We start from the raw sequence: 12,440 nt of genomic DNA, 5'->3' as shown, positions 1-12,440 counted from the left end.
GTCCTCTAATAACATATACTTTGTCACACTAACCACTGGGGCTACTTAACATGGGAATTTTGTGTGGACTAGATATCAGTTTTACTCAAATACTGTGAATGTATGGCCTAGTATATTTGTACCTCATTCCTGAACACCCCAGAAAACCACAGGAAAGATTTTTGTTAGTAGTACACGAATTATATTTAAAAAATGATCACATGAAGAACATTTTAATTTGAGCAAACAAAAGCTATTTTGTGCTTATGTTTGTTTGCTAATAGTCACTGTACGCAATGATAATATTTTTTAATTCAGTTTTACTCATTTCACGGCTCAGTTTCCCTGCTGTGTGCTTGTTACTCACCCAGTTTTGTGAATTTCCATCTGCTGGTGTAATATATTTCTGTCTATGTGCATGCAGGAATGACTTTTGACGAATCCACACCAATAGTTCTTGACTGTTGGATGTAGCTTAAATACATTGCAAATGCATTTCAGTGACATCTGTCTTTGCTTGCCAGGGTCTCCAAATCTGAGACAAAAACCTCCGCCAAGAAGAGAAACCAACTTGGTGAGAAAATAACAAGCTGTGGCTTCCTAACAATATGCAAGAGGGCTTTCTTTAATATTTCTTTAATATGATTTTATGTTCAGCAGAAATATGTAAGCATGATACAACTACTGAAGAATGTTGTAGCACACTTACAAACACTACTACTCACTGAAAAGGCAGTAGAAATAGGTTAAATAACAACATAGTTTAGTAGTTAACTCCCACGTAACTGTTTCATAGCAACCATTCAAGAACAGTAGCAAGTACAGCTTCAGCATTTCTTTGATCATCTGTATCCACCACTGTGCATACTTAAATAATAGTGTTTATCAACTATCATGGAGATGTCTCCTTTATTATGTATTTAAAAATGAACTCCTTAAGACATAGTCAGGTACAATATAACAATGGCTAGATATGATGTCAGCTGCTCACATCTCTCTTCCCCTTTGTTTCACAGGGATTCCAGTTACCCAAGCCTCCAGAGCCACCTGCTGTGGAAGCAGAGTATTACACCATAGCAGATTTCCAATCCTCAATCTCTGATGGCATCAGTTTCCGTGGAGGACAAAAGGCTGATGTAAGAGGCCAGATCTACATTGTTGTCACTGAGATGAGACAGTCATGGTTCATTGAATATGTATGTCAACCCAGATAGACAAGAAAGCTGAATCAAGATACAACACTGAGATTTGTGTGTGAATGTGGTGATGTAGACAGAATTTGTGAGACGCAGACAGAGAGATTAGTTGAGTCCTTTAAGCTTTTGAAATTTCAGATTATGTTGAAAGTTGCTGACAGTGTGCTAACCTTTTTCATTAGTTTGTGTGCAAGAAGACTGTAACAGCATATGTAATAGCAGCATGTCTTTGATTGAGTGATTATCTAACCCTAACTTAATTTTAGCCTTTAGCAAATTTGACAAATCTTAAAGGAAGAAAAATACTCTTTGACAGCTTTTAACTTCCATGTTTGGTTGTGTAGGTGATAGAGAAGAACCCTGGAGGCTGGTGGTATGTGCAGATTGGAGAGATGGAAGGCTGGGCCCCCTGCTCCTACATTGATAAACGTAAGAAGCCCAACCTCAGTCGTCGGACCAGCACCCTAACCCGACCCAAAGTCCCACCCCCTGCTCCACCTATCAAAAAACAAGACTCTGAGGAGACTCCCCCTTCTGCTAAATCTGCCTCAAAAGTCTCAGAGCCACCAAGCAGACCTGTGTATGAGGAACCTGAATATGATGTGCCGGCAATTGGATGTGAAGGTGAATCTGACACAGATTCCCTAAAAGATGAGCGCACCCTGGATGTGAAGATCAGCAGCGCGGTCAGCGATAAGTATCGCAGCTCCCCTCCTTCTTGCAAGGCCTCTCCTCCTGTCTGCAAGGCGTCCCCTGTGTTCACCCATCGAAGAGCATCCTTTAGGTCTGTAGAGGAAGTTGCAAAAGATGAGTGTATCTATGAGAATGACGGCTTCAGGCGAAGCAGCGGCAGTGAAGGAACTTCAGTGAAAGGTTCCAGTGAACCGAATTCCCCAAGAAGCTACCATTCCTCCACAGTCCCACGCAAACCCTCTGGGTCCTCACCTTTAGCTGGTAGGCCCATGAAGACCACGACACCAGAGATGAACCGAAGAAGCCAGACCTTAGGCAGACACATAGATATCAGCCTGAGATCGCAGGACAACAGCCCCCATTCTTCATCAGATGAATTGAGCAGAGGCCCCAAAAAAGGCCCTGCTTTCACCCGGGATGTGGAGCAGAGATTAGGCCGGAGCCCCTCTACCAGGCCCAAGCCTTCTGTCAGACCTAAACCTCTCCTGACCAAATCAGAGCCCCAGAGCCCTGAGAGGATGGATATCAGTTCCCTGAGACGTCAGCTGAGGCCTACAAGTCAGTTTCGACATGGCCTCAAACCTAGTCGCGGGGACGACTCTGAAACGGCCTCTGTTATCTCATCGGAGGACTCCATGTGTTCCCGCAGCACGTCAGATCTCTCTTCTGTTTATTCCAAGGGGAGCCGTGGTGATTCAGATGTAGAAGGCCCCAATCTCTATCGTTCCCTGGATGCCTATAAGAAGGTCCAGGACTCTGAGGTCAGCTTTCCAGCTGGAGTGGAGGTTGAGGTTCTGGAGAAACAGGAGAGCGGTTGGTGGTACATTCGATGGGGATCTGAGGAGGGCTGGGCTCCCTCATACTACCTGGAACCTGTCAGACACGTGGCTGATGCAGGGGGATTAGACTCAGATGGACATGGTGGTGGTGGGAGTAAGTCCAACAGCCTGGAGAAAAATGAACAGCACGTTTTGGCCCTCAATAACATCAATATTCAAGGTCTGAGCCAGCATCAAGGTTTGAGGAGGAACACTCCACCAATTCCTTCTAAGCCTCCTGGAGGCTTTTCGAAACCATCTGGGATGGTTAATGGAGGTGTTCGGATGAGGAATGGGGTACGACAGGTGGCAGTGAGGCCCCAGTCTGTGTTTGTGACCACAACACAGCCAGCCAAAGATGCACACTACATGACAGGTTCTCTGAGACGAAATGAGTCACTTGGCAGAAGTGATCACTATGGCTCTGGTTCTGCTACTCTTGGCATACGCAGAAATGCCTCCTTCAGCACCGTGCGGCCACATGTAGTTGTCGAAAGTCAGACGAGGCCTGCTGAGCGCTCCAGCATGGGGTCCTCAGGGAGTTCATTCAGCACAAGCAATGTCCAGGACGCTCTTAGCAGAGTTAACCAACGCAATGGCATCCCTGTGTCCACAGTCCGACCCAAGCCCATAGACAAGAGCCAGCTGATCCACAATAACCTTGGTAGGGATGTGTACGTGTCCATCGCTGACTATCGTGGTGATGAGGAGACCATGGGTTTCACTGAAGGCACTTGTCTGGAGGTTTTGGAAAGGAATCCCAATGGATGGTGGTACTGCCAGGTGCAGGACAGCCTGCTTCCCCGCAAGGGATGGGTGCCCTCCAACTACCTAGAGCGGAAAAAATAAAACCAAACCCACATCCTACCCTATCCATCTCTACTCCTCCCCCCTTTGATGTCTTCAAGGATGTGGGTGGCCCACTTCTTGCAAATGTTACCCACAATTTCCCCTAAGCAATATGTCCTTGACAATGTAAATTTATGAATAAACTGTGTGTAGAAAAAAAAAGATGTTTTAATCTGATAAGTAAGGACACATTTAGTGCTGGTTTACTAAAATGTATTTGAAGAGGAGTGTGTCTTTGAGAAACGAAATGGTATGAATGGGAGTGATAACCTCTTTAAGAGGTTTACATCATGTGATCCAGATGTTAAGCAAGGTAATGGCCCTGCTTTTTCCTGCCCATCACTGATTATGATGGCTGATAAGTGCCTTTTGTATTTGTTCACTTGAACAGAGGTCCTACATGGTGGATGGCAAAACATTAAATCAACCAAATCTTTTACGAGTGCCATAGGTCTATGAACACCACCAGTTCCACCACCAATTAAGAGCTTCGTTATGGATTGCAAAGCGCAAAGTTGCAACGTTTTGATCTTAAGTACTCAAATTGGTTCCACACAGATTAAAGAAAGAAAAACAGAGATCTAAGGAACTCAAGTAACCAGAGAATTTATTTAAGATACCAAGTCATCAAACGAACTAAAACATTTTAATCATGTTATCAGTATTTTTATTTAGTTTTATTGTTTTTGTTATAATGTCTTGTGTTGATGCAAGCCTTCCTTAGAGAATTATTTCTGCTTTCTTGTGACATCTGTTTTCCACCAAAAGCCTAGAATTGGAAAAGTTAGAGCTCCTGTCTTACGTCTCATATCATCTGACGCTGGTAAAGTATACAGTAGGTGCTCAGGTTTGATAAATTTGCATTGTCCCAGAAAAAAATATGTTGATATTTATGTCTTCTATTCCAGGTGTAATTATCTGGTCTATCAAATGTATTTTAGAAAAAGAAAACCTGTAAAACTTGAAAATAACAGTCAGATATTTCCTGGAAAATACATCAAAAGAACAACTTGTAACTTGAGGGATCTCCAGATCTAAAGCTCCGCCTGTCTGGGTAACCAGTAACCTCAAAAGATGAAAGTAATTAGTTTACAAAGGTTTAGGTTTACTGTAGTTTGAGGAACAATTGATTTTGTACATATATTGTGTTGAAGCCATATAAAAAATAATACCGCTGTTACAGAGATGTATTGAAGTACTGGAAATGCGGTGAAATAATTGAATCCCAGGGACATATTTGCACAGCATTTAGCCCAAAATGTGATCAAACCAAAGAGTTTTTTTTTGTGATTTTACTTTTTATTTATGATACAAGTAATTCAGTAACAAAATGACTTAGATAAAGTTCCTGAACTTAAAATAAAGTTTTCTCATCCTGGTAGCACTTGATAAATCCAAAATTTTTGATCTATGAAACAAGACATAGACAAGTACATTGTAATGTTATTGCTGTGCAGTATGAGTGTGACATTAAATAGAAGACAACATGGTGTATTAACACTGTATTGTTACAGAGTTAAAGTATTTTTTTTAATGCCCTTTAAAGTTTAATTGGGTTTCATATCATTTAACACCTTATGTAAATAAGACTAGAAATATGAAGTTAGAAATAATGTTGCCCCAATGCAGAAGTGAAATATGACAATTTGAAATTCTGAGCTAAAATTTAACTTTCAACATTCAGATGGCTGATGCTCAAGACTGCTGAAATACATTTTCTAACGATGTGTGTGAGCTCTCTGTACGAGGCTGAACACTAACTTTTTATTATGTTTCTGCTGGACAGTATCATAGTATCAAACAAAGTACAGTACCTGCTAGATCGCAGTTATCTATTTTAGCGAAACCATATTTGTTTGTTTATTTGTTACTCTGTGATCACACAGTGACAATAATGAGGAATGAAGTGGTTCTGTTTTGTGAATTAGTGCACTTTAAACATGTTTTTATGGTGCATTAATGTAAAGATGCAGTAAATACTCAGCATATTATTTATTGAAAGTTTTTGTAATTATTTAATTTCACTCTATTTTTTTTAACTCACCTCAGATGAGATGGGGAAATCTATCGTGAGTTCTCTCTATGATAGTGACCATGCCAAAGTTTGAGTAGAATTGGAGAAACAGCAACCTCCTATGGGAGTTTAAAGGTACTGCAAGATGATTTTTGTCCCAGCCATAAGGCTTACCAGCTGTCCTACCTCAGTGCAATAAGAAATGCACTGCTGGTCAGTGAGTCTCATCAGTAATTGTACAGAAATATGATGCTTTTTTTTATTTTTAAATATCAGTGCAGCTAAAAAAAATTTTTTTTTTATAGCTCGTGTTTTGTACTGGGCAATAATTTATGACATTGAAAATCTTAAGAAAAAAGATTTTTTTTTTTCCTCCATGCTGTGTGCTGCAACTTAAGCAAATCATGGGCACTTCCTTCATCTTTATTGTGCTTTACATAATGCCTGATTTTATGTGTATTTATTATGAATGGTTTTAGATCTCTTCACAGTTTGATAATCACCTCAGTCCCCCCCGTCCTGTTCAGAACATTACTGTATAGCATTATACAGCTTATCATGTTACACAAATTCACTGACCTGAATATGCAAAATGCAGACTCAATAGTCACAAAAACTCCAAAATAATAAGGACCTATAAATAATCAACTTAAGAATGTTGATAGACGAAGGCATTATGTAAATGTGTTGAATCACTTTTAATATTTCGCTCCAGCACGTATTATTATTGCATATCGCTTTGTTTGATTGAGCTGAATTTACTTGGTTGAAATAGCAAGGGAATCGTTCTGTGTCAAGCCTACGTTTAGCTGTGTAGCGTCTATCTTCATTCATGCTTTTACCTTTTATTCCTTGTTTCCTTTTTTAGCCCTTTTTCGTCAAATTCTGAAATGTACCTGTGAGGAAATGTGCAATAGAAGCACATCATGCTTCAACAAGAGGAACAATATCGCAGGTCTACAAAAACAATTCCACTAAATTGGCTGGGAGTGGATATTCCCAGTCAAACTGCCAGTGAGCTTTCACCATCATTTCATGTGTATCCTTTATCTAAAAGAGCAGATGTGAGAGACCCTAAAACCATCAGAAAACTCACTGACCAAAGCAGTGGTGTGTGACATCCTGTTGTTATCTTGACGTGGTGGACTTTTATAATAACTAACGAGAACCTCTGCTCCTCCTGGCCCGGATCAGCAGTGGACAGTGATTTGTAAATGGCATGGCAGAAACCCACTGACCCATTCTGTACTGACATTTCATCCAACTTGGATCTTCTGGAGAGTCATGGGCCTATCAACAGGGGCCTCGGTGGCCCTGCTCTGAGCTGTCACGTTTGTGCCTGAATGGAATTTTGATAGTTTGTTTTTTTTTTTTTTGTCTTGCTGTTTTCTTTCTTTTCTCTTTTGTGTTTTCCCTCTGGAGTGTGTCCTCTCTGCACCTACGCAGATACCTCTTTTGACATTTACCCCTCCGCTGTCATACCAAGTTAGACTTTCTCCTCACCAATCACCAAGATGAAGGTGATATTTGGAACCGATGGCGGACAAAGAGACGTCAGCAGGAGAGTCTCAGCGGTAAACAAGAGAGCGAATAGATGAACGCTCCTTCAGGCCATTTCAGTTCAATCCATCAACTTCCAGGACGTACTCCAAAAATAGAAAAACCTTTATTTTTCTCTTTGCTGAGCCCCAGGCAGGCCTTATCCATGTGCTACAGGTGAATACGTTATTGTGCTTTTGTAGTAGTTTTGTAGTCAAAACTCCACCTTGAAGGAAGTGTCTGACATTTTGGGAAAAACCCCGATTTGCTTTCTTTACAAGAGTTTATAGGTTTGTTAGCACAATGACTGAGAGCTGCGGGAAAGAGACCAGACTTGTAAGAAGGTTAAATCTGGCAACACATCTAAAGTTCACTCCTTAACTTACTTGTTTCCAGTCTTCATGCTAAGTTACGCTCACTATCTCCTTTTTATTTAGCGAGAAGCAATAGGTTTCTTTCCCAAAATGTCTGTTTCTTTAAGGTACGGGCTTCTTATTCAGTCATGGTCTGCCAGTTCAGCCTGTCACGGTCGCACTGCTGTTAAACACACATCCACACAACAGAATGGAGTCGGTGGAGGTAATATTTTTTGCATTCCACCTGTACAATTGGCCATGTCTGCACATGCCACCACACAGCCAATGGTGATGAGGAACCGTTCATGCCAGAGGAAATGTATACGTTTCCTGACATATTCCTTGAGGTCAGCCGGGTGAGAAACACGCAGGCACCCTGTTTCAGTCCATGCTGTGTTTTTATTTAAACAAATGGATGGTCATCTCTCAGGCGTGGAGCAACCAAACGCTAACTTCTGCCACAGTGTGTTCTTACTGGCTATACTTTCCTTCTGCACCCCAGTTCTTTCTCTCCCCTCGCCACACATTTCCATCCCTCCCTTCCTCGACACAGCCGAGCAGTCTATTCCCTGTGGAACGATCGAGATATCTAGGAGGGTTTCGGTAGCGGGCGGGGGTTGGTTTGTGTGCATTGGTGTGTTTTTGCATGATGAGATGGATTGTTTGCAGGTGTGCTCAGGAGAAGAGAACTTGGAGGTCGTAGAGAAGGTTTGCAAGGGCAGGATGCAGGGAGACGCAAGATGGATCAGATAGTGGATTGTAGGAGACGAGGTGAGAACGAGGCGAGAGAAGCTCTGCTTTGATAGAAGGGAGATGAGGCTAGTGGGTACTGTTTCCACTCTAAAAACTATGAAAAATAATTCCTTCCAACAGAGACCCCATTTTATCCAACTGCTTCTAAAAAAAAAAAACCTCCCAAACTGTAATGAGCTCTCCGCTTCCCAACCTGAGCTGTGAAATCTATTGACTCCAAACAGCGTTTTAATTGTAGCACTTGACGGTTTTTTTGAAGCTGCACCAAAAGAAACTGCAAGTAAGTGAGAGACAAATGAGTTGAACTACAGCAGCTTCTCTCAGTCTCACTCTCGGTCCATAGACTCACTTTTAAACCTGATCCCACATCTGAGTTTAGCTTCTGTTACTGTCAGTGTCTTCAGATCTCATGGAGCCCTGGAGGTGTGAGAGAAGAGCAAAAAGCGGAATGGAAAAAAAAGTTCTTTGGAATCAGACAAAAATGGCTTCAAATGAAGGATTTTTTTTGGTCTTCTTTGCCGTATTCCTTTGAGTTTTTTTGTTGAAAAAATAATTGAATGTTGTAAAAGTGTAGCAAAGGATTTGAAGGGTTTATTCACATTCTGAAGAAACAATGGAAATAAAAAAAAGGCCTTCCAGCTCTTGAATAAGGTGATTTCAGAGTTAATAAAGGGAGTGTTTTGATGTAAGGAGGGGTAGGTTTGATAAGAAAGGTTTCGTAAGTGTGTGGGGGAGCACGTGGGAGGTATTTAGGGGGATGATTTTGTATGTTTTTTAATTAATATCTAGTTTTTGTGTTTTGAGTGTGAGAGTAGAAAGAAAAGAACAAGTGAAGCTATGGGGGCTTTTTCTCCAGCAGTTGGTGCCAAAAAAAAGAAAAAAACCCCAAGCCTGTGAATCCGGGAATGCTGATTATTTATGTCGTTCTGAAAACTTCCTCACAGAATCGCAGTTGTTTGACGTGCCAGCGGGCATCAGCGGGAGATGTCTCCCGGCTCCAGAGAAAGAGGCTGTGTCGAGGAACGAGGCACGCCGCTGTGCCTCTGTGCCACTTTTCTTTGTCTCTGTTTGAATTCCTGTCTCTAATTACCACAACGGCGTGTCTTAATTAAACATAGCCAGTCACATGATATCCCAGCGCCAACAGCTTTCTAATCAACAATGCCGCGGCTGCTGCCGTCGCCGCTCAGCCCGCGTTTTGTGTTGAGGCGTGGAGGAGGTGAGCTATCAGAAGAGATTGATGTTGACTCACAGCTGAGATTGATGGGAAGGTGGGGCCTGTTTTTAGCCTTGATGTTGCATTTATAGAACAGAATTTGTCTCCACTCTGCTGTGGAGAGCAGTGTGCCGAGAAAAAACAAACAAACAAACAAACAAACAAAGCACTTGGAAGCCCAATGCCATCAAGCTCTCTCTTGATCTGTAAATTCTGACAAAAACAATATGTTACCAGCATGTCAGCCACACTAACAAACACAATAACAACTACAAGCCTTGAGTTGGACCAAAGGAGGTGCTATTCTTTTCTCTCTTTTTTTTTTATTGAAATTACCATTGTTGTTATGCAAATTGTGTTTAACTCTTGCAAGCTCCTTGTTTACAGAAGGAATGTCATGAGAAAGCTGAGGAGGCTTGAATCCACTGTAAGCGTTGGTGAATCATCCAGTGATGAGTCATCTCCCCAACAAATCATCCGTGTGACAAAGTCTCATGCCTGTCTGTTCAAAGCGTCGTCACACTACACCAGTGCACACGGGAGACAATAGTACACAATGAGAGCGAATTCTGATTGACTTTCTGCTCATGTGCTTTCCTTCTGAAAACAAGGTATTTTCTTATCTAGTTTCATTTTGACAAGTGCTGTTCCCTTTTTTCGTTTTGTTTTGTTTTTGTTTTTGTTTTTTTTTTGTATCTCGTACATGTTTACATTGTATCTCGCATTGCCCAAAAGAGAAACAATATTAAATGTATTATCTTTGTTGTTTTAGACTGGCTCCTTTTAATTTGTCTCACACATGTGCTACTGCAGCTAAACAGCAGCAACCCCCCCCCCCCCCCCTTCTGGCTCAGTGTAAACCTCTACCTATATAGTATGTGACAGTTATATTACAGATTGAGACATTTATCTTTATTCGCCTTATTGTGAAAGCCAGATTAAGTGAGTTTAGATGTGCAGGAGCAGAACAATGCAGCTGGTTATATATAGCGAAGTATGACTTATGAGAGAAAAGTGTGAGGGGGTTGAGAGCGATGAATGAAGACAAATGAGCTCTCGCAGCCCCAGTTTCCCACGAAAGAGGACAGACAACAATTTTTGCTCTCCTGTATCCAAATGTGTGTGGAGAGATTCATCACTCTTGCCCATAGTTACATGAAATATATGCCTCCGTCGCAAAGACTGGACCACAAATCTTCACCTTTTAAGAGGAAAACACAGATTTTCAGCAGGATCCGGCAAGTCAGGCCATCATTCATGCTTTTATCACTGACGCGGAGATGTAGTGGATGATGTAATTCAGTGGATTTTGTAAACGCTAAGCATTTAAAATACATGCTAACATTGTAACGTTATCACTATATAAGGATGTTTAGATAGTTTGCCGTTTAGCTTAGTTTTGTTCTCCACAAACTCCTGAGAACAGCATTTCGCTCTTAAACTGCTAAATGTTGTGCTTGGTGCAGAGCAGCTAACATACAATGGATCTAACCTAACAGAAACAGTAAAGCTGTTGGTTGTGAAGCTAAAACTATTAGAGCAAAAGTGCAAAAAAAATACACTCACAAGGGAAGTGCAGAGTCAGGTGATTACTTTCTCCCAGCACACAGTAGGTAATGAACTGTGTAACACACCAGCATATCTCCACTAGATGGCTCTCTTGACTCAGTCTTGCCTCAAGCCCTCCTCCAGCGTCAGTGTTGATAGGACAGACAGCGAGCCCATAGGTTTCCATGTGAACGGACATGAACGTTACATGCTCAGTACATATGTTGACAATGAGTCTTGACGTGAAATTCTATTATGATCAGCCCCTTTCAATATAGAACTAATAATACTGGGTTTGAATAGTGAAGGATGATGATCTCTGGCAGGCTTACGAATGCTCAGATGAGCAATGAGTGTGTTAGATACACTTGTTTGAATTATTCTTTTCATGAGGTCTTTTCATATCCTTTAGTCAGTATTTTATATGGAGATGTCATGAGTAGCCCGCTGCAGACACAGATACTGATCAGGCAGGGGAAGCGCTGATGAGGTGCTTCATGAATTGATAGTGCAGTCATTTCACCAGCAGCACATCTACGATGTAAGATGACTTCCTAATCCCCTACCTGTCACAGTGACCCCCCCCCCGGCACTGTGGCTGAGTCAGATGACTTGGGCCCCCAGCTGATTTGTTTCAGCCAGACCTCACAGCTGGTCACATCTGTGTTGATGGCCAACTCACAAATTCAGTTCTGTAGGTCTTGGTGCCAAAGGTCAAGTACATATAAATGCTATTAACACTGCATTATAGCAACGCTTTGAAGCTAAAACAGTGTCACAGATGCAATTACACTGAGTGAACAGAGGAGAGGGCAGAAACCTCTTTAGGCTGTACTGCAAGACTTACACAGTATATATATATATATCTATATATATATATATCTATATATAGATAGATATATATCTATATATATATATATCTATATATAGATAGATATATATATATATAGATATATATATATATAGATATATATAGATATATATATAGATATATATATATATATGGAAGTACTGGATGCGTCTGGTGACCAGAAACACAACTTCGGAAGAATACTAACCTTACTCAAGTGTTTGTTGCATGTGGAAACAGCAACAGGTTTGCCGGAACATGTTGATAATATGTGATGATATGTCAGAATTAAAGTCTGTGTGGCAATGTCATCAAATACATCTCAGCTTGTTGAAGAGCTGATGAGTTAGCAATAATCAACTGTTTACGTACATACTGTCCTAACAGACAGGCTGCACAGCAGACATTTCGTTGACAGCAGGTAAAACAGGCAGACTTTATAGAGTACCGAAAAGGGACGGTTCACCCCAAAATCAAAAATACATTTTATTTCCTCTTAGCTGTTGTGCTTTTTATCCATCTGGATTGTTTTGTTGCTGAGTTTTGGAGATTTTCCTGCTATGACATAACAAAATGCAACCAGTCCATTGTGAATGCTGTGTGTTTAAGGTACACAACCCTCCTGCAAA

The 12,440-nt window shown here is 41.2% G+C and overlaps 1 protein-coding gene across 4 annotated transcripts in view; it reads left to right on the top strand.

Annotated features, from left to right (window-relative positions):
- The window catches only part of sh3pxd2aa (SH3 and PX domains 2Aa), a 99,991-nt gene extending 89,807 nt beyond the window's left edge, over positions 1–10,184 (top strand). For all 4 annotated transcript variants that reach the window (XM_046401621.1, XM_046401612.1, XM_046401603.1 and 1 more), the window contains 3 exons: positions 504–553; positions 996–1,115; positions 1,520–10,184. In XM_046401621.1, coding sequence (XP_046257577.1) covers positions 504–553; positions 996–1,115; positions 1,520–3,535 — 2,186 coding nt within the window. In that variant the 3' untranslated portion in view covers positions 3,536–10,184. The remainder of the gene's footprint in view (positions 1–503; positions 554–995; positions 1,116–1,519) is intronic.
- Positions 10,185–12,440: the final 2,256 nt, after the last annotated feature.

Source organism: Scatophagus argus, chromosome 2 (genome assembly GCF_020382885.2).
Source record: "Scatophagus argus isolate fScaArg1 chromosome 2, fScaArg1.pri, whole genome shotgun sequence".
NCBI lineage: Eukaryota > Metazoa > Chordata > Actinopteri > Scatophagidae > Scatophagus > Scatophagus argus.
The sequence above is the reverse complement of the archived record's forward strand: the minus strand, read 5'-3'. Positions and strand labels throughout refer to the sequence as shown.